Here is a 21,048-nt window from a genome sequence, read left to right as displayed (position 1 = left end):
GGAGGGTCGCAGAGCCGTTGCGTTCCCGATCGCGGGAATTCACGCGCAACAGCCGCAGCAATGCCGGCTGCGAGCGGCTTTACAAATGGCGGCAACGACCTGTTAAAAAAATGCGGCCGCACTGCGTGTGCGTACCCGCTCATCTGTGCGCATGCGGCCCGCAAGTGTTGGGACCTGAACCCGGGGTCGAAGTGCGATCACGGGATGCTGGCGGCTGACTGCGTGGTGATCACCGATAATGAACAAGGCTATGACCTCGATCTGTTTTGCATCCCTGAACATTGCTCAAATGATCTGGAGAGAGTACATATTCCTCATAGTTTAATCATGAACAGAACTGAATGTTTGGCAAGGGATATAATGAAAGCCATGGGGAATAATCACATCGTCGCCCTCTGTGGACTGAAGGGTGGCTGTAAGTTTTTTGCTGACCTTTTAGCCGACACTAAAGCATTGAATCGAAATAGTGACCAGTCAATCCCAATGACGGTGGACTTGATCGGCTTGAAGAGTGACTGAAATGGTCAATCAACAGGGGAGCTCCTCAGAGTTTGCAAACTGAGGTACGAAATCCACGCTTTCCTCCTCGAGAAATTGTCCTCTCTGGCTGATTCGATTACTGATGAAACTTGAATGAACTATGTCTCACCTTGCAGGCACCTTTTCAATTCTAAATGAACTGAACCTCAAATTGCAAGGGAAGGATGATGATTGCTTTCGGTACTGTGAAGAAATCGCAGCTTTCCAAAAGTTTGGCAATTGCGAGTGCAAAGCCAAAATTACTGCATTGTTCCCCACAGTGCTACGACACATCGAAGGAAACAGCATTGGTGAGGACGCTGTCAATGGACTGGCAAGCCTGACTCCAAATGAAGCTGACTGAACTTCTACGCCTCAGCTTTGACAGCACATTAAAAACACGGCACAGGTCAATGAAACTGTCAGCATTCTGGAGTAGTGTCTCGGAGGAGTATCCGGAGCTGAGTAAAACAAGCATTTTGTTGCTTTTGTCCTTCACAACGGCCTACATGTGCGAGGTTGGATTTTCCGTCCTCACAAAGATGAAGACGGCACAAAGGACCCGGCTGAATCCTGCCCCCGATATGTGCAAAGCCCCCTCCCCCTGTGAACCTGATTGGAGTGAGATAGTGAGGACCAAGCAGGCTCACCTCTCACATTAAAGGTAAGAGAAAATGGTGGGTCGCGAAGGTCGACCATCGTGGGTCTCGAAGGTCGGTCATGTGGTAAAAATGGATCCCTGGAAAAAAGTTTGATAACCACTGGTATATTCCATATTCCTTCTGGTTATAAATAAACAGTATTTCCGTTTTAACTTACAAAACTGGTTATTATGCTTATTGGGCAGCCAAGGGCCAAAGATTTCAGGGATTTTATCAGAATTATTTGTTAATTTACTTGTGTTGTGACTCCGGGGCCGAGGGGCTGGAATTTTAAAAATGTTTTTACTTTAGAGAACCCAACTCATTTTTGTCCAATTAAGGGGCAATTTAGCGTGGCCAATCCACCCACCCTGCACATCTTTTGGGTTGTGGAGGCGAAACTCACGCAAACATGGGGTGAATGTGCAAACTCCACACAGACAGTGACCCAGAGCCAGGATCGAACCTCGGACCTCAGCGTCATGAGACAGCTGTGCTAGGGGTAGCACAGTTGCTTCACACCTCCAGAGCCTCAGGTTCAATTCCCACTTGGGTCACTGTCTGTGCGGAGTCTGCACGTGCTCCCCGTGTGTGCGTGGGTTTCCTCCGGGTGCTCCGGTTTCCTCCCACAGTCCAAAGATGTGCAGGTTAGGTGGATTGGCCATGATAAATTGCCCTTAGTGTCCAAAAAATGTTAGGTGGGGTTACAGGGTAGGGTGGAGATGTGGGGTTAGGAGGGAGGTACGGACTTCGGTAGGGTGCTCTTTCCAAGGGCTTGTGTAGACTCAATGGGCAGAATGGCCTCCTTCTGCACTGTAAATTCTATGAGTCTAACCACTGCGCCACTCTATGTGGGGCTGGGACTGACCATGTTCTTGCCCAGGGTGACGTAACATAAATGTCAATCCCTATAAAGTAGTTACAATGGGGGACGTTAATTACCCAAATGTAGACTGGAACAGTGGTGATGTAAAGGGCAGAGAGCGGCAAGCACTCCTAGAGGAAAAATTCCCGACAACATTCCAGTCCAACAAGAGAGGATGCACTGTTGGAGCTGATTCTTGGAAAGTAGGGGGCCAAGTTGATGAAATGTCAGTGGCGCAACACGTGTGAGACAGTGATCGTTGTACCGTAAGGTTCAGGATGATGGCAGAAATAGACGATAGACAATCCACAGGAAGAGTAGTTGACTGGGGACTTCCGGTTGCGGCGATGACCAGCTAAGCCGCACGTTTCGGCGGCTCCAGCTCGAACGGACCTTCGGGCTCTTTTAAGAGCCCCAACGGGGAATTTTTTCGGGACGAAACCCGGTGTGGGGTGAGACAACAGGGAGTCCGTCCGTTTCCCCCCCCCCCCCCCAACGAAAAAGAAAAATATCGGCGGCGGCGGCCAGATCGCGAAGAATCCTTGAGGACAGGGGCAGAAGGAAAAAGGAGCAAGATGGCGGCGGAGGGAGCCCAGGCGACATGGGGGCCGGACCATGACGAATTTTTGAGACGGTGTGTGGAGCTGCTTAAGAAGGAGGTGCTGGCCCCAATGCTAGAAGCAATTGAGGGGCTTAAGGAGACACAAAAGACCCAGGAGATGGAGCTCCGCGTGGTGGAGCAGTAGGTGACGGACAACGAGGACGAGATCCTGGGCCTGGCGGTCAAAACGCAGACGCACGAGGCGCTCCACAAAAAGTGCATTGAAAGGATTGAAGTCCTAGAAAACAGATCACGGAGAAAGAACCTTCGGATCCTGGGTCTCCCCGACGGAGTGGAAGGAGCGGACGGCGGGGCTTACGTGAGCACGATGCTACGCTCGCTAATGGGAGCTGAGGCCCCCTCGGGCCCCTTGGAAGTGGAAGGGGCCCATCGGGTCCCTGCGAGGAGACCAAAGGCGGGAGAACCACCTAGCGCGACGATCGTGCGATTTCATCGCTTCAATGACAGAGAGGTGGTTCTGAGATGGGCCAAAAAGGTACGGAGTAGTAGATGGGAGAATGCGGTGGTACGGGTGTACCAGGATTGGAGTGCGGAGGTGGCGAGAAGGAGGGCGAGTTTTAATCGAGCCAAGGAGGTGCTGCACAAGAAGAAGGTGAAGTTCAGGATGTTGCAGCCGGCGCGACTGTGGGTCACGCACCAGGAGAGGCATCACTACTTCGAAACGGCGGAAGAAGCATGGACCTTCATTAAAAACGAGAAACTGGATCAGAACTAAGGGACTGATGTTGGAGGGGAAACGACCATGCTGATGTATATAGAGATGTAAATTGGGGAGGGGGGGACACTGAGAAATGTGGGCGCCGGTGGGGGGGAAGAAGAGACATAAGCGGGGGATGGGGAATGGGAGTGGGGCGGCAGAGGGAGATGCGCCATGAGGGGCGGGACGGCTCTAGAGAACACGGGGCTTATTGTTCTTGTTCCCGCGCCAGAAAGATGATGGCGGGAAGATAGGCGCAAGGTAGATGGGAGTTCCCCACACGGGGGGGTCAAGGAGAGAGCGGGAGAAGCCGGGGTCAGTTGAAGTCAGCTGACTGTCAGAAGCAATATGGGGGGAGTAATCATGCCAAATGGGGATCTAGCGGGGAGGCGGGGCGGGGGGGAGCGCGGAGGATAACTGGGTTGCTGCTGCAGAGATCGAAGAGGAACTGGTAAAAGAAAAGGTGGTCGGGGCGGAATGCGCCGCCTGGGGAACGGGTGGGTGCGCGGAACCGGGACGTGGGACTGGCCTAGAGAGGGTGATGGCTAGTCGACAGGGGAGGGGGGCAGGCAGCCCCCCAGTTCAGCTGATCACGTGGAACGTGAGAGGCCTAAATGGGCCGATTAAAAGGGCCCGAGTGTTCGCGCACTTGAAAGGACTGAGGGCAGACGTGGCCATGCTTCAGGAGACGCACCTGAAGGTGGCGGACCAAGTTAGGTTAAGGAAAGGATGGGTGGGACAGGTGTTCCACTCAGGGCTAGATGCAAAGAACAGAGGGGTGGCCATACTGGTGGGGAAACGGGTGTCATTCGAAGCTAGGAACATTGTAGCAGACAGCGGAGGCAGGTATGTGATGGTGAGTGGCAGACTGCAGGGAATGGAGGTCGTGTTGGTTAACGTATATGCCCCGAATTGGGATGATGCGGGATTTATGAAGCCGATGCTGGGACGTATCCCGGACCTGGAGGTAGGAAACCTGATAATGTGGGGGACTTCAACACCGTGTTGGACCCAGGGTTAGATAGATCTAGATCTAGGACCGGAAGAAGGCCGGCAGCGGCCAAGGTGCTTAGGGGGTTTATGGACCAAATGGGGGGAGTGGATCCGTGGCGATTTGTTAGGCCGATGGCCAAAGAGTTCTTCTTCTCCCATGTTCACAAGGTGTACTCCCGGATAGATTTCTTTGTTTTGGGAAGGTCACTGATTACGAGGGTGGAAGGAACTGAGTACTCAGCCATCGCGGTTTCAGATCATGCCCCACACTGGGTGGACCTGGAACTAGGAGAGGAGAGGGAGCAGCGTCCACTCTGGCGACTGGATGTGGGATTATTGGCGCATGAGGGAGGCTGCGGAAGGGTGCGGGGATGTATCGAAAGATACCTGGAGGCCAATGACGACGGGGAGCTCCGAGTGGGAGTAGTATGGGAAGCACTAAAGGCGGTGGTCAGAGGAGAGCTGATCTCCATCAGGGCCCACAAGGGGAAAATAGAGGCCAAGGAAAGGGAAAGACTACTGGGGGAGATTTTGAGGGTAGATAAAAAATATGCGGAGGCCCCGGATGAAGGACTATACAGGGAGAGGCGACGACTCCAGACGGAGTTCGACCTGTTGACCACAAGGAGGGCGGAGGCACAGTGGAGGAAGGCACAGGGGATGAGATATGAATATGGGGAAAAGGCGAGTCGCCTGTTGGCCCATCAGCTGCAAAAGAGGACAGCGGCGAGGGAGATAGGGGGAATTAGGGATGAAATGGGAGCTACGGTGTGGAGAGCAGGGAAGATAAACGAGGTGTTTAAGACCTTTTACGAGAGACTATATAGGTCCCAACCCCCGGAGGGAAAAGAGGAGATGCGGCAGTTTTTGTTCCAATTAAGGGTCCCGAGGGTGGAGGAGCAGGAGGTGGAAGGCCTGGGGGCGCCCATTGGGGTGGACGAGGTTACCAAGGGGCTGGGGAACATGCAGGCAGGGAAGGCCCCGGGACCAGATGGGTTCCCGGTGGAATTCTAGAGAAAATACGTGGACCTGTTGGCCCCGCTGCTGGAAAGGACCTTTAACGAGGCCAGAGAAGGGGGGACCCTACCCCCGACAATGTCGGAGGCGACGATATCACTAATCTTGAAGCGGGATAAAGATCCGCTGCAGTGCGGGTCCTATAGGCCTATCTCACTGCTAAATGTGGACGCCAAGTTGCTAGCAAAGGTGCTGGCAACGAGGATAGAGGATTGTGTCCCGGGGGTGGTGCACGAAGACCAGACAGGGTTCGTAAAGGGGAGACAACTAAACGTCAACGTGCGACGGCTATTAGGGGTGATAATGATGCCCCCAGCAGAGGGGGAGGCAGAGATAGTGGCGGCAATGGATGCAGAGAAGGCATTTGATAGGGTGGAGTGGGAGTATCTATGGGAGATGCTGAGGAGGTTCGGGTTCAGGGACGGGTTTGTCAGCTGGGTTAAACTCCTCTATGGGGCCCCAACGGCAAGTGTGGTCACAAATCGGCAAAGGTCGGAGTATTTTCGACTACACAGGGGAACAAGACAGGGATGCCCGCTGTCCCCATTACTGTTCGCGCTGGCAATTGAACCACTGGCCATAGCGCTGAGAGACTCCAGAAAATGGAGAGGGGTGGTTAGAGGGGGTGAGGAACACCGAGTGTCACTCTATGCGGATGACCTACTGCTGTATGTGACGGACCCAGTGGAGGGGATGACAGAGGTCATGCAGATATTGAGGGAGTTTGGAGATTTATCGGGATATAGGCTTAACAGGGAAAGAGTGAGCTTTTTGTGATACACCCTGGGGACCAGAGTAGAGGGATAGATGGCTTACCGTTAAGGAGAGTGGAAAGAAACTTCCGATACCTGGGGATTCAGATAGCCAGGAGCTGGGGAACCTTACACAGGCTCAATCTGACACGGCTGGTGGACCAAATGGAAGAGGATTTCAAAAGGTGGGCCATGCAGCCGCTGTCACTGGCGGGCAGAGTGCAGGCAATTAAGATGATGGTCCTCCCGAGGTTCCTATTTGTGTTCCAATGTCTCCCTATACTGATCACTAAGGCCTTCTTTAAAAAAATAGATAGGAGCATCACGAGCTTTGTGTGGGCAGGGAAAGCCCCGAGGGTAAGGAGGGGGTCCTACAACGTAGCAGAGACAGAGGGGGATTGGCGTTGCCGAATTTGGGCGACTACTACTGGGCCCCCAACGTGGCGATGATTCGTAAATAGATGATAGAGGGAGAGGGAGTGGCGTGAAAAGGTTGGAGATGAAGTCCTGCAAAGGGACGAGTTTAAAAGCGCTGGTGACGGCGCCACTACCGCTCTCCCCAAAAAAATTTACCACAAACCCAGTGGTGGCGGTAACATTAAGTATCTGGGGGCAATGGAGGCGACAGAGGGGTGTGCTGGGAGCCTCGGTGTGGTCCCCGATCAGGAACAACCATAGGTTTGCCCCAGGGAGGCTGGACGGAGGATTCCAGAGCTGGCACTGGGTAGGAATCAGGAGAGTGGGAGATTTATTTATAGACGGGACGTTTGTGAGCTTGGGAGCGCTTGAGGAAAAGTATGAGCTGCCCCGGGAAATTTCTTTAGATATATGCAGGTGAGAGCGTTCACGAATCATAGAATCATAGAATTTACAGTGCAGAAGGAGGCCATTCGGCCCATCGAGTCTGCACCAGCTCTTGGAAAGAGCACCCTACCCAAGCCCACACCTCCACCCTATCCCCATAACCCAGTAACCCCACCCAACACTAAGGGCAATTTTGGACACTAAGGGCAATTTAGCATGGCCAATCCACCTAACCTGCACATCTTTGGACTGTGGGAGGAAACCGGAGCACCCGGAGGAAACCCATGCACACACGGGGAGGATGTGCAGACTCCGCACAGACAGTGACCCAAGCCGGAATCAAACCTGGGACCCTGGAGCTGTGAAGCAATTGTGCTATCCACAAGGCTACCGTAACAACTGGTGAGGGAATTTCCGCTGCTCCCGACACAAGGGATCCAGGACAGGGTGCTTTCGGGGGTGTGGGTCGGGGAGGGCAAAGTGTCAGAGATATACCGGGAGATGAGAGAAGAGGGGGAGGAGCTGGTGGACGAACTGAAGGGAAAATGGGAAGAAGAGCTCGGGGAGGAGATTGAGAAGGGTTTGTGGGCTGATGCCCTAAGCAGGGTAAATTCCTCTTCCTCGGGTGCCAGGCTTAGCCTGATCCAATTTAAGGTGCTGCATAGAGCACACATAACGGGAGCGAGGTTGAGCAGGTTCTTCGGAGTGGAGGACAAGTGTGGGAGGTGCGGGGGAAGCCCGGCGAACCACACACACATGTTTTGGTTGTGCCCGGCACTGGAGGGGTATTGGAGGGGAGTGACGGGAGTGATCTCGAAGGTGGTGAAGGCCCGGGTCAAACCAGGCTGGGGGCTAGCTCTATTTGGAGTTGCGGATGAGCCGGGAGTGCAGGAGGCGAAAGAGGCCGATGTCGTGGCCTTTGCGTCCCTAGTAGCCCGGCGCAGGATCCTACTCATGTGGAAGGAGGCAAAACCCCCCGGACTGGAGGCCTGGGTAAACGATATGGCGGGGTTCATAAAACTGGAGCAGATGACGTTTGCGCTGAGAGGATCGGCTCAAGGGTTCACCAGACGGTGGCAACCGTTCCTCGACTACCTAGCGGAACGTTACAGGGAAGATAGATGACCAGCAGCAGCAACCCAGGGGGAAGGGGGGGGGCGGGGGGAGGGAGGGGGGGTAAATTGTTTGGGTTTTTGGAGGGGGAGAGGGGGCGGGGGGGAGTATTACTTTGTGTTATTTGGTTAGTTTACCATGTTAGTTAAACAATGTTATACTGCAGTTATCATGTTACCTTTTTTTTTGATTTGTAAGGGAAAAAATTCTGTTTGAAAACTTCAATAAAATATATATTTTTTTAAAAAGAGTAGTTGACTGGGGGAGAGCCGACTTCATTGAGGCAAGAATGGAACTAGGCCAGAAAAATCAGAACTAAAGGTTGTTGGGAAAAACTGTAGATAAACAACAGGCTTCCTTAAAAAAAGAAGTAAAGGTATACTCCTTCAAAAGAGGAACATCGCCAGAGGTCCCTGGATGAAAAAGGAGATGGAAAATAAGATAAAGTACAAAAAATGTGCTCATTAACAGGTGGCAGATCGAAAATACAATTGAGAACCACATGGAATACAGTTGGTTCAGAGGAGAGGTGAAAACTCAGATGAGAGAAACAGAAAGGGATTACGAGGAAAGGTTGGCAGCCTCTGTGGACTGTATTGCAGGGCTCCACCAGACTAATCCAGCCACCAGAACCTCATTTTCAGCATCCCAACGAGGTGCTCCACCAAAGCGCAGGTCGTAACTTCTCTCTGCTGCATTTTGTGCCCTTCGCACGGGCATCCTCTGCCACATCCTCAGTGGGTAGGCCTTGTCTCCGAGAAGCCAGCCCTGCAGCGCCTGTGGACCTTGGAAGACATCAGGGGTCTGAGAATGGCTGAGAACGCAGGAGTCGTGGACACTCTCTCGAAATCGTGCGCAGACTTGCAGGATGCATTTGGTATCGTCCCAGGCCAGCTGAACATTCAGTGAGTGAAAACCCTTGTGATTGAGGTAATTGCTTGTTGCCACAGAGATCCGAGTGCCACATGAGGGCTGTTGGTGGCACCCCACACCTGTGCAAACTCTGAGATCTCTGCAAATCCCAGCGTTCCTGCTTTCTGGCTTGTCATATCCTGGTCAAAATGCACAAAGCTGTGTGCCCTCGCGAAGCTGCCATCCGTGACCTCCTGAATGCACTGGCGCTGTGAGGCAGCAGTGTGAACCAGTCTATCACCATACCATCGCTACAATCTGTAGAGCTGGGGTTCTGCTCTGGGACCTAACTGTCCAGTAGTAACGCAGCTTGGATTATAACAGGATAAATATTGTTCATAACAACATCGTCTTGGCAACTTTCACACCACCTGAAGTGGCAGAGAGTGACCTGGTTCAAAATTTCATCTGAAAAATGTCATCTCCAATAGCACTATGCTCCTTCAGAACTGCACTGGAGTGCTGGTCTAGATATTGTGCTTGTAACGGTAGCTTCACCACACAAATAAGAGACATGATGCAACAATGTTTTTGTACACCTCTACCAAGTCATCACTCTTCAAAAAAACAAAATCATAGGTGTACAAGGTGGTGAGGGGCATGGATAGAGTGGATTGCCAGAGACTTTTCCCCAGGGTGGAAATGGCTGTCACGAGGGGACATCATTTTAAGATGATTGGGGGAATGTACAGGGGAGATGTCAGAGGTTCTTTACACAGAGAGTGGTGGGTGTGTGGAATGCACGGCCAGCAGAGGGGGTGGAGTCAGAGTCATTGGGACATTTAAGCGACTCTTGGACAGGCACATGGACAGCAGTAAATTGAAGGGGTGGAGGTTAGGTTGACCTTAGATGAGGATAAATGGTCTGCACAACATCGTGGGCCGAAGGGCCTGTACTGTGCTGGACTGCTCTATGTTCTATAATATCAAGGAAAATAATGGATGTCAGAATAAAGGAAATGTTAGGGGGAGTGGCTGAAGAATAGTTTTAATGGAGCCGAGGAATATCAAGAAGCTTATTTCCGAATAGGAAGCCTGAGTCATGGAAGATATAGTCTTAGAACATACAGTGCAGAAGGAGGCCATTCAGCCCATCGAGTCTGCACTGACCCACTTAAGCCCTCACTTCCACCCTATCCCCGTAACCCAATAACCCCTCCTAACCTTTTTGGACACTAAGGGCAATTTATCATGGCCAATCCACCCTAACCTGCACGTCTTTGGACTGTGGGAGGAAACCGGAGCACCCGGAGGAAACCCACGCACACACGGGGAGGATGTGCAGACTCCGCACAGACGGTGACCCAGCGGGGAATCGAACCTGGGACCCTGGCGCTGTGAAGCCACAGTGTTAACCATTGTGCTACCGTGCTGCCTTGGGGCGGCAGGGACAGATTGAGATTTGGTAGACAAAGTGCTGTTTTCATGAACACGGATCCTCTGACTACAATCTGATAACAAACCTGGAGCTCACTTCCTAACAGCACCGTGTGTTTAGTGGTATTGTCACTCAACTAGTAATCCAGGCTAATATTGTCAGGACACTGGTTCAAATCCCTCCACACATATGGTGGAATTTAAAGTCAATTCATTAATAAATTCTAATAATTAATTAATATGGGATTGAAAGCCAGGCTCATGGGGACCATGAAACTATTGATGATAGTTGTCCCCTGATAGGGAAGGAAATCTGCCAAGCTCACCTGACCTGGCTCACATGTGACTCCAAGCCCAGAACAATGTAGTTGATTGTTAACTGACCTCTGAACTTGCCTCGCAAGCCATTCAGTTGCACCAAAACTGCTGCAAGAAATTTTGATAGAGTAAGAATTGGTAAAACCTGACTTGAAATCATGCATATTTACGGCTTTCGCTTTTTAAAATACTTTCAGAGCATTGCACTGAGGATGAAATATACGCTTACTGCACGAATGATGAACCTGGGAAGGTTTGTGAGCCAAGCTGTGAGAGCCAGTCCTCCAAATACAACTGCCCCATCATTTGTGAAGACAGCTGCATATGCAAGCCTGGGTATGTGATCACACTTTGAGCCAAATGAATAAGAAAATAATTATTTTTAACTTTGTTTGCCGTTAAATATTTCATGACGAGCAAAACACCTTCACCAAGAAGAATAAAGTAAGATGGCAATGCATTAGAGAGTGTGCAGAGGCTAAAATGAGGTGGACAGCTTCAGTTGTGTGGAGAGACTTGAGAAGATGGAGTCAGAGCAGAGAGAGTCAAGAGGTAATTCAGAGAGTATTCAAAATTTTGAATGGTTTCGATGGAATACGTAAAGAAAAACGTTTTTTAGTGGCAGAAATACAAAGGTTTAAACTGACTAGTAAAATATCCAAAGGCAACATAGTGGGTAGCACGGTAGCACAGTGGGTAGCACAATTGCTTCACAGCTCCAGGGTCCTGGGTTCGATTCCTGGCTTGGGTCACTGTCTGTGCGGAGTCTGCATGTTCTCCCCGTGTGTGTGCGTGGGTTTCCTCCGGGTGCTCCGGTTTCCTCCCATAGTCCAAAGACATGCAGGTTAGGGTGGAGTGGCCACTTTAAATTGCCCTTAGTGTCCAAAAAGGTTAGGAGGGGTTATTGTGTTACTGGGATCGGGTGGAAGTGATGGCTTAAAGTGGGTCGGTGCAGGCTCGATGGGCCGAATGGCCTCCTCCTGCACTGTATGTTCTGTGTAACATTAGGAAACAGCAACATGTTGTGATTCAGAAAGCACGATGTTGGAAGCAGTAACTCTCAGTTTGAACTTTCAATATTCGATAAAAACTTGAAGAAAGCCAAATTCAGGGACAGATGTGGAGTGGGGTGATTTGGTTTTCTCTGTCAGGAATGGTCAGCTGAATGATCTCATTTTGTGTTAATCTTTCTATAATTCTAAGGGAAATTAAATATATTCTCAGATTATTTCAGTGTTGATACTATGCATTCATGAGTTAAATTCTTCTTCATTTAACATGCACACGTTTAAATCCATCATGCATTTTTATTGAGTCTTCACCTTGCTAATCCAGAGTTCCCCAGAGTTTATTACACGGTTTCCAGAGGCAGCATGACAGTTTTTACTTCATACAGCTCGCATTGATTTCCTTAAAAGAGCAAGCGCCAAAGATTTCATATTAATGGGTGGGATTCTCCGGCCTCCCAGCAACTATTTTCCCGGCGGAGAGAGGAAGCGCCCCATTCCCTGGCAGCGGGATTTTCTCCTCCCGCCGTTGTCGCTGGGATTTCGCATTGACGTCACCTGACGCAGCTGGGAAACCAGTGGGCAGGGGGTGGGCTGCTGGCGGGACCAGAGAATCCTGCCACCAGCGAACGGCCAGACAACTCCGGCCAATACGTTCAAGCCTTGAAACGTGAGATCTGGGGCGGTGTGTGGGGTGGGGCCTGACAGGGTGGATGTGAAGACAATGTTTCCTTTTGTGGGTTTAGGGTCACTCATTTAGGATATGAGGAGAAATATTTTCTCTCTGAAGATCTTGATTCTTTGGCAATCTCTTCCTCAAAAGGAGACCGAAAGAGAGTCTTTGAATATTTTTAAGGCAGAGATAGATTCTTGATTAACAAAGGGGTGAAAGGTTATTGGGAGTAGGTGAAAGGTTACAATCAGATTAGCCTTGAATGGTGGAGCAATCAGTGACCTACTCCTGCTCCTAATTCACATGTTCTTCATAATCAGTTAGGTAGTTAGTGCTATATTGTAGGGGAGTTTTATGGGACCTCTTTTCGGGGGGGACCTGGACACATTTTTTTTCCTGTTCCTCCACCAATATCGCAGGTATGAACTCTTAACTTTTAACGTGTGTCTATTCTGCTCATCATATTGAATACTTTAATTTATTTACTACCTTTCACCGCGATTATAGAAAGTTAATAAAATCACAGAAGCAGGCCTGTCCTTCCCATGCTGGCTGTCTGCAAGAGCAATTTTCTTCGCTTCAAATAAATATCCAATTCCCATTTGTAAGCCATAATTGAGTCTGTTTCACCACATCTTCTGGCATTGCATTCCACATCCGAACCATTTGCTGCATAAAAAGGTTTTCCTTCACGTTGCTGTTCCTTTTTCAATCTCCTTTAATTGGTGTCCCCTGCCTCTTGACCTTTCCAGCAATCGGACCTGTCTCTCCCTATCTGCTCCGTGTAGACCTTGTGATTTTGAGCAGCAGACATCTCCAAACAGATTGTAGCCAACAAAGTACTTTTGAAGTGTCGTCACTGTTGTAATGTAGAAAATACAGCAACCAATTTGCGCACAGCAAATTTCCTCAAATAGCAAACTTACAAGGGATAACCAAATAAATTTGTTTTTTCTTTGTAATGTTGGTTGAGGGATAGATTGGCAAGGATATCAGCTCCACTGAAATAGTGTCATCTGAACTTTTATTTTTTTTAAATGAATTTAGAGTACCCAATTCATTTTTTCCAGTTAAGGGGCAATTTAGCGTGGCCAATCCACCTACCCTGCACATCTTTGGGTTGTGGAGGCAAAACCCACGCAAACACAGGGAGAATGTACAAACTCCCACACGGACAGTGACCCAGAGCCGGGATCGAACCTGGGACCTCGGCACCGTGAGGCAGTAGTGCTAACCACTGCACCACCCTGCTGCCCTTCTGAAATTTTATGCCCACATTCTCTACTTTGATTTGGGGTGGCACGGTAGCACAGTGGTTAGCACTGCTGCCTCACAGCTCCAGGGTCCCAGGTTCGATTCCCTGCTTGGGTCACTGTCTGTGTGGAGTTTGTACTTTCTCCGGGTTTCCTCCGGGTGCTCCGGTTTTCTCCCACAGTCCAAAGACGTGCAAGTTACATGGATTGGCCCCTTAGTGTCCAAAAGGTTAAGTGGGTTACTGGGTTACGGGAATAGGGTAGAGGTGTAGGCTTAAGTAGGGTGCTCTTTCTAAGGGCCGAAGCAGACTCGATGGGCTGAATGGCCTCCTTCTGCACTGTAAATTCTCTGAACCTCAGAGGGCAGATACAACCTCATAATGAATCACCAGCAGTCAGCTCTCTCTGTCAAAGGGAGCAGCCTGTGGTCAGCTGTGACTCTGGAGACTTTACTTACGAGTGAGGAGGTTCAGCAGTTCCCTCAGCAGTTTAAGGAGTTCCGCCCTGGTTTCGGTCTGGAGAAGGAGATCGTCCGCATGTTGAACCAAACAGTCGGGTTTTAAAAGCCCTTCCAGACGCTTTTCGTGTCTTTGGTGGAATACGGAGGGCGAGCTGTGAAAATCTTGGCCGGGATTCTCTGACCCCCCCCCCCCCCCCCCCCCCCCGCCGCTGGGTTGAAGAATCCCCGGGGGGAGGCGTGAATCCCACTCCCCCGCTCCGACGGCGGCTGCCCTGTTCTCCGGTGACGTTTTTCGGGTGGCGGCGGGATTCCCGCCTTGCCGGTCGGGGGCCGTTGACAGCGGCCCCCACCCGGTGATTCTCCGGGCTCCGATAGGCACAGCGGCCGTCCAGTTTTGGTCTGTCTCGCCGGCGTGAATTACTCACCTCACGCACGGCGGGACCTGGCAGGTGAATATACGGGGCAGTCCTCGGCGGGGGGGGGGGGGGGGGGGGAGGTGAACCCACCCCAGGGGGGCCCCCACAGTGGCCTGGCCCGCGATCGCGGCCCACCGATCTGCGGGCGGGCTTGTTCTGTGGGGGCATTTCTTTGCTCCGCGCTGGGCCCCTGTAGGGCTCCGCCATATTGCCCGGGGGCCGGCGCGGAGAAGAGAATCCCCCGCGCATGCGCGAGATCACGCCGGCCGGTCTGCGCAACCCTCAAGAGTATTGACACTCAGAGAGATCTAGGAGTACAGGTCCACAGGTCATTGAAAGGGGCAACACAGGTGGAGAAGGTAGTCAAGAAGGCATACGGCATGCTTGCCTTCATTGGTCGGGGCATTGAGTATAAGAATTGGCAAGTCATGTTGCAGCTGTATAGAACCTTAGTTAGGCCACACTTGGAGTATAGTGTTCAATTCTGGTCGCCACACTACCAGAAGGATGTGGAGGCTTTAGAGAGGGTGCAGAAGAGATTTACCAGAATGTTGCCTGGTATGGAGGGCATTAGCTATGAGGAGCGATTGAATAAACTCGGTTTGTTCTCACTGGAACGAAGGAGGTTGAGGGGCGACCTGATAGAGGTATACAAAATTATGAGGGGCATAGACAGAGTGGATAGTCAGAGGCTTTTCCCCAGGGTAGAGGGGTCAATTACTAGGGGGCATAGGTTTAAGGTGAGAGGGGCAAGGTTTAGAGTAGATGTACGAGGCAAGTTTTTTACGCAGAGGGTAGTGGGTGCCTGGAACTCGCTACCGGAGGAGGTGGTGGAAGCAGGGACGATAGTGACATTTAAGGGGCATCTTGACAAATACATGAATAGGATGGGAATAGAAGGATACGGACCCAGGAAGTGTAGAAGATTTTAGTTTAGTCAGGCAGCATGGTCGGCGCAGGATTGGAGGGCCGAAGGGCCTGTTCCTGTGCTGTACATTTCTTTGTTCTCTTTGTTCTACCCAAACAGGTGCCGGAATGTGGCGACTAGGGGATTTTCACAGTGACTTCATTGCAGTTAATGTAAGCCTACTTGTGACAATAAAGATTATTATTATTATTATGTTATTATTGTGGTGAACCACTGTAATAGGAGGTGTAAGGTAGGACCTGCACTACAGGGTCGCCGGTAGCTCCTGCCGCCTGGCTCCGCCCACGGAGAACTGTATAAATATGCGTGACCTCCAGTGCCCTGCCATTTCGCCAGCTGCAGCAGGAGGCCACGCCTCTGACTGTAATAAAGCCACAGTTGTCCCCAACTTTAGTCTTTGTGCAATTGATCGTGCATCAATTATTATATAGTGACTTATCTAGCGACAGGTAACGATCTCAAACAACTTGGTCAAACATGCTTTTGTCTTCCTAAATCCATGTTGACTCTGCCCGATCATAGAATCCCTTCAGTTCAGTTCATTGGGCCCATCGAATCTGCTCCAGCCCTCCAGAGAGCACCCCACCGAGGCCCACCCTCCTGCCCTACCCCCATAACCCAGTGCATTGATCATGCCCAACCCACCTAACCTGCACATCTTTGGACACGTAGGGTAAATTTAGCACGGCCAATCCGCCTAACCTATCCGGAGGAAATTCACGTAGGCAGGGGTAGAATGAGCAAACTCCAAACAGTCACCCACAGCCGGAATTGAACGCAGCTCCCTGATGCTTTGAGGCAGCAGTGCTAACAACTGTGCCACTGTCCTACCCATCGTATCATTTTCTAAGTATCCAATTATCACAAACAGAATCTAAAATTTTCCCAACTATTACCCTCAAACTAATAGATCTGTAGTTCTCCACTTTCTCCCACCATTCTTAAATAGTGCCGTTACATTTGGTACTTTGCAGTCTGCAGAAACTTGTCAAGAATATATCGAATTTTCCCAGGTAACCACCAACGCATTCACTATTTCTCTGGCCATCTCCTTCAACTCTAAGATGTAGTTAATTTGGCCGAGAGGATTTATTTCATAGAATTTACAGTGCAGAAGGAGGCCATTCAGCCCATTGAGTCTGCACCGGCTCTTGGAAAGAGCACCCTACCCAAGGTCAACACCGCCACCCTATCCCTATAACCCAGTAACCCCACCCAACACTAAGAGCAATTTTGGACACTAAGGGCAATTTAGCACGGCCAATCCACCTAACCTGCACATTTTTGGACTGTGGGAGGAAACCGGAGCACCCGGGGGAAACCCACGCAGACACGGGGAGGACGTGCAGACTCCGCACAGACAGTGACCCAAGCCGGGAATCGAACCTGGGACCCTGGAGCTGTGAAGCAACTGTGTTAACCACTGTGCTACCGTGCTGCCCATAATTATACCTACAATCCAATTAATTTATCCCTTTGTTCATATCAATTTCTCTCAGTCCCTTGTTTTCGCAAGTCACTTTATGCCTGGGAGTGTTTCTGGTAGATTTTCTGTATCTTCCACTGTGAGAACAGACACAAAGGGGGGGGGGAGTGATTTTCCGTCCTGGTTTTCGGCCAGGTTGGAATGGCCAATTGGGCAGACAATCGAGGGGGAGTCCCAGAATGGCTTTCACACTGCCGGGATTTCTTGCTTGATTGTTCCCACCCTCCCTTGAAAACATCTAAATGTGATTGCCGGGCCTCCCCGCTGGAAACTCCCCCCATGGTGGAATGTCCGCTGCCCCAGTGGCACGCTGGCTAGCCGCCAAGATTCCTGATAGGGTTTTAAAAATGGGAAAATGGTGAACAGAACTCACCGGAGAACGCAAGTAAGTACAGACCCGGGGGGTGGGGGGGGGACCCGTGGGATGGGGGGTTGGTAGGGGGAGGGTTCTGAGTCTAGTTGGGGGGGGTGAGGGGTGGAGTGGGTGGTGGTGGTTGTGTCTTTTCCCACCCCAGTTGATACTTTGAAAAACATGAGGAAATTCTACCCAAAGTTATTGGGCCAGATTCTTTGATGCTCAGGATCCGTGGGATTTTACACGGAATGGAAACATCCGGCACCACACCCTCACCGATGCTACGACGGGCGAGGGGCTCGCAGCCGCACCACGTAAAACGCCCGGCCTCCACGAAATAAACGGCTGAAGAATTGCTGGGTCCGTGGCCACGCATGTGCACGGTGACGACTTGCAGCGGTCGCACCGTACAACATGGCACCGGCCATGCGTGGACCCGACCTGCCAGAGAGTGTCCCCCCTTGACACCCCCTGGCCACTCCCCACCAGTCCCCCCCCAGCCCTCACTGTAGCCCCCCCCCCCCCGGCCAGCAGCACAGCTCCCACCCGGCTCTGGTGGTACTGGACACAGTCCGCAGCTGCAACGCCGGGTTCCCACACAGCTGGGACCTCACGTCCCTGCGCTACCGTGAACTCGGCCCAGCAAGGGTGGAGCGTTGGGGAAGAGCCTTCAGGTGACATCCTGAAGCCGTCCCAACGGGTGCACCGCCCGTCGCGATGACACCGTGTTGGAGGGGGCGAAGCACGCAAAACCTGCGTAAAACAGGCACTGCCCCTGTCGTAAAAAAGGATTCTCCGCCCGATCGGCGAGTTTAAAATTGGCATCAGGAAACAGAGAATCTCGCCCATCGTTTTGTTTCTCGCTGGAGTTCAGAAGAATGAGGGGGGATCTCATAGAGATGATAAAATTCTAACAGGACTGGACAGGGAAGATGTTACCAATGGTGGGTGTGTCCAGAACCAGGGGTCACAGTCTGAGGATTCAGGGTAACCATTTCGGACAGAGGTAAGGAGACATTTCTTCACCCAGAGAGCGGTGAGCCTGTGGAATTCATTACCACAGGAAGTAGTTGATGCTAAAACATTGAATATATTCACGAGGCGGCTGGATATAGCACTTGGGGAGAATGGGATCAAAGGCTATGGATGGAGGGCATAAGCTATGAGGAGCGATTGAATAAACTCGGTTTGTTCTCACTGGAACGAAGGAGGTTGAGGGGCGACCTGATAGAGGTATACAAAATTATGAGGGGCATAGACAGAGTGGATAGTCAGAGGCTTTTCCCCAGGGTAGAGGGGTCAATTACTAGGGGGCATAGGTTTAAGGTGAGAGGGGCAAAGTTTAGAGTAGATGTACGAGGCAAGTTTTTCACACAGAGGGTAGTGGGTGCCTGGAACTCACTACCGGAGGAGGTAGTGGAAGCAGGGACGATAGGGACATTTAAGGGGCATCTTGACAAATATATGAATAGGATGGGAATAGAAGGATACGGACCCAGGAAGTGTAGAAGATTGTAGTTTAGTCGGGCAGTATGGTCGGCACGGGCTTGGAGGGCCGAAGGGCCTGTTCCTGTGCTGTACATTTCTTTGTTCTTTGTTCTTTGTTTGCTATGGGGAGAAAGCAGGATTAGGCTATTGAGTTGGATGATCAGCCATGATGGTGATGAATGGCGGGGCAGGCTCGAAGGGCCAAAAGGCCTCCTCCTGCTCCTATCGTCTATGTATCTAAGTATCTGTGGCATTTCCCTATTCCCCATCACAAATTCTGCTTCCTCATGCCCCCACATTTGCCCTCGCTACCTAATTGAACTTTTACAGTTTGCCCTGATGTTTCTCACTGGCTTGCTTTCAGAGCCTTTTTCCCCTTGATCAGTTTCTTGAGCCTCGTTTTGCTGGATTCTAAATTGCTCTCTGCCCTTGAGCGTGACGCTTTCCTCTGGCAACCTTACTTCCTGGGACCGAATGTAACCTTTCACGTCCTTTGTTACCCACGTTTGATTTACTCTCCGGGTTTGTTTTCTATGTCTTAGAGGAATGTAGATTTGTTATGGCCCATGTAATATTTTAAATACTCCCCATTGCCTGGCCTCCGTCAAATCTTTTTTGTGTATTTCACCAATCCACCATGGCCATTTAGTACAGGTTTTTAAAAAAGTTATTAAAGGTTCTAAGAGTGGATATGAGAGACTTTACCATTGTCTTGCAGCTAGCAGTTCCACTTTTTACTTCTGTAGTGAGGAGAGAGATTAGATTCAATTTCTTCACACAGAGGGTTGTTGTGTTGTGGGATGTTTTCCAATATGAAGTGGTTGAGGCCACGATCGATGTATTTTCTGAGAGAAATTTTGTTATCAAGGATTATGGGAAAGGGCAGGAAAGTGGACGTGAGGAACAGGAGTTGGCCATTCGGCCCTTTGAGCCTGCTCTGCCATCCAATAGGATAATGGCTGATCCGACATGCCTCATAGAATCATAGAATCATAAAATTTACAGTGCAGAAGGAGGCCATTGGGTAGGGTGCTCTTTGTGAGGGCCGGTGCAGACTCGATGGGCTGAATGGCCTCCTTCTGCACTGTAAATTCTACGATTCTATGAGGAATGTCGGATCAGCCATGATCCTATTGGATGGCGGAGCAGGCTTGAGGGGCCGAATGGCCAACTCCTGTTCCTATTTCCTATGGTGCTGTGGTCTAAGTGTTTGAACCAGAACATGTTGTCGAGCAAGGGTAATGAGGTGAGTTTTGTATTGATGCAACAGGGAGCAGCAGAAATACAGTTGAGTGAATGACCTTCTGTACTGTAAGTCTTTGTGGATCTAATCTTGTGTGAATTGTCCAACATATTTTCTTTTACAGTTTGGTACGAAGCCCAGAAGGTAACTGTATTAAAAAGACCCAGTGTCCATGTATGCATATGGGCACGTTATATTCCGCAAGAGAGGTCTTTCGACACGATTGCAATGTCTGGTGAGTTCTAAACTTCGCGAAACCTGGAGGTAGGAATGTCAAAAGGAATCAAGCCTATAAATTGGATTGTGACATTAAGTCCACACAGTGGAAGGGACTTGCCCTGCTAAGTCTTTTACTGATGACTGAGGCAGCCAAGAATATTCATGCTTTTTTAAAATGTATTACTTCACAGAATGTGAAATGCTGGTTAGGCCAGGACCTATTGTCCTCCATAATGTTACCTGATCATATTAACCCTGCGGGTGTGCAGTTGGTACTATCTATTACCTGTCTGTGGGGTCAGATTTTGAGGGTCTATCATGCCATGTAAAGAACCTCTTACGGGGAGATGTACCCTGGCTAGACTCCAGGGCATCGCTGTAGATGTTCCTCAGTGTGGTGTCCTGAGCCTGACCATCTTCAGCTGCTTCATCAATGACTTCTCATCATCATAGCATCAGAAATGGGGATGTTCGCTGATAACTGAACGGGGTCCCGTACCATTTGTGCAAACTCCACACAGTCACCAAAGGCTGGAATCGAACCTGGGTCCATGCTGCTGTGGGGCAGCTGTGCTAACCACTGTGCCGCATAGCAGAAACTCATCAAGGCTCTTTTGATAGGACCTTCCGAACCCTCAATCTATACCACCGAGAAGGAAAAAGGCAGCAGATGAATGGGAACACCGTCCCTGCAAGTTCTTGTCCAGGCCACTCACCATCCTTCTCTGAGGAAGGATGTTCTTGCTCTCGAGGGAGTGCAGCGAAGGTTCACCAGACTGATTCCAGGGATGGCGGGACTGTCAGATGAGATTGCAGAGATCGCGGGCGGCACGGTGGCACAGTGGTTAGCACTGCTGCCTCACAGCTCCAGGGATCAAGGTTCGATTCCA

The 21,048-nt window shown here is 50.6% G+C and overlaps 1 protein-coding gene across 1 annotated transcript in view; it reads left to right on the top strand.

Moving 5' to 3' along the window:
• LOC140429947 (uncharacterized) overlaps nt 1-21,048 on the top strand; it is a 470,344-nt gene that overhangs the window by 275,943 nt on the left and 173,353 nt on the right. Inside the window, exons 22-23 of the mRNA XM_072517537.1 lie at nt 10,828-10,966; nt 20,064-20,174. Coding sequence (XP_072373638.1) covers nt 10,828-10,966; nt 20,064-20,174 — 250 coding nt within the window. The remainder of the gene's footprint in view (nt 1-10,827; nt 10,967-20,063; nt 20,175-21,048) is intronic.

This window comes from Scyliorhinus torazame, chromosome 9 (assembly GCF_047496885.1).
Source record: "Scyliorhinus torazame isolate Kashiwa2021f chromosome 9, sScyTor2.1, whole genome shotgun sequence".
Lineage (NCBI taxonomy): Eukaryota > Metazoa > Chordata > Chondrichthyes > Carcharhiniformes > Scyliorhinidae > Scyliorhinus > Scyliorhinus torazame.
Note: the sequence above shows the minus strand (reverse complement) of the source record. Positions and strands in the feature narration are given on the sequence as shown.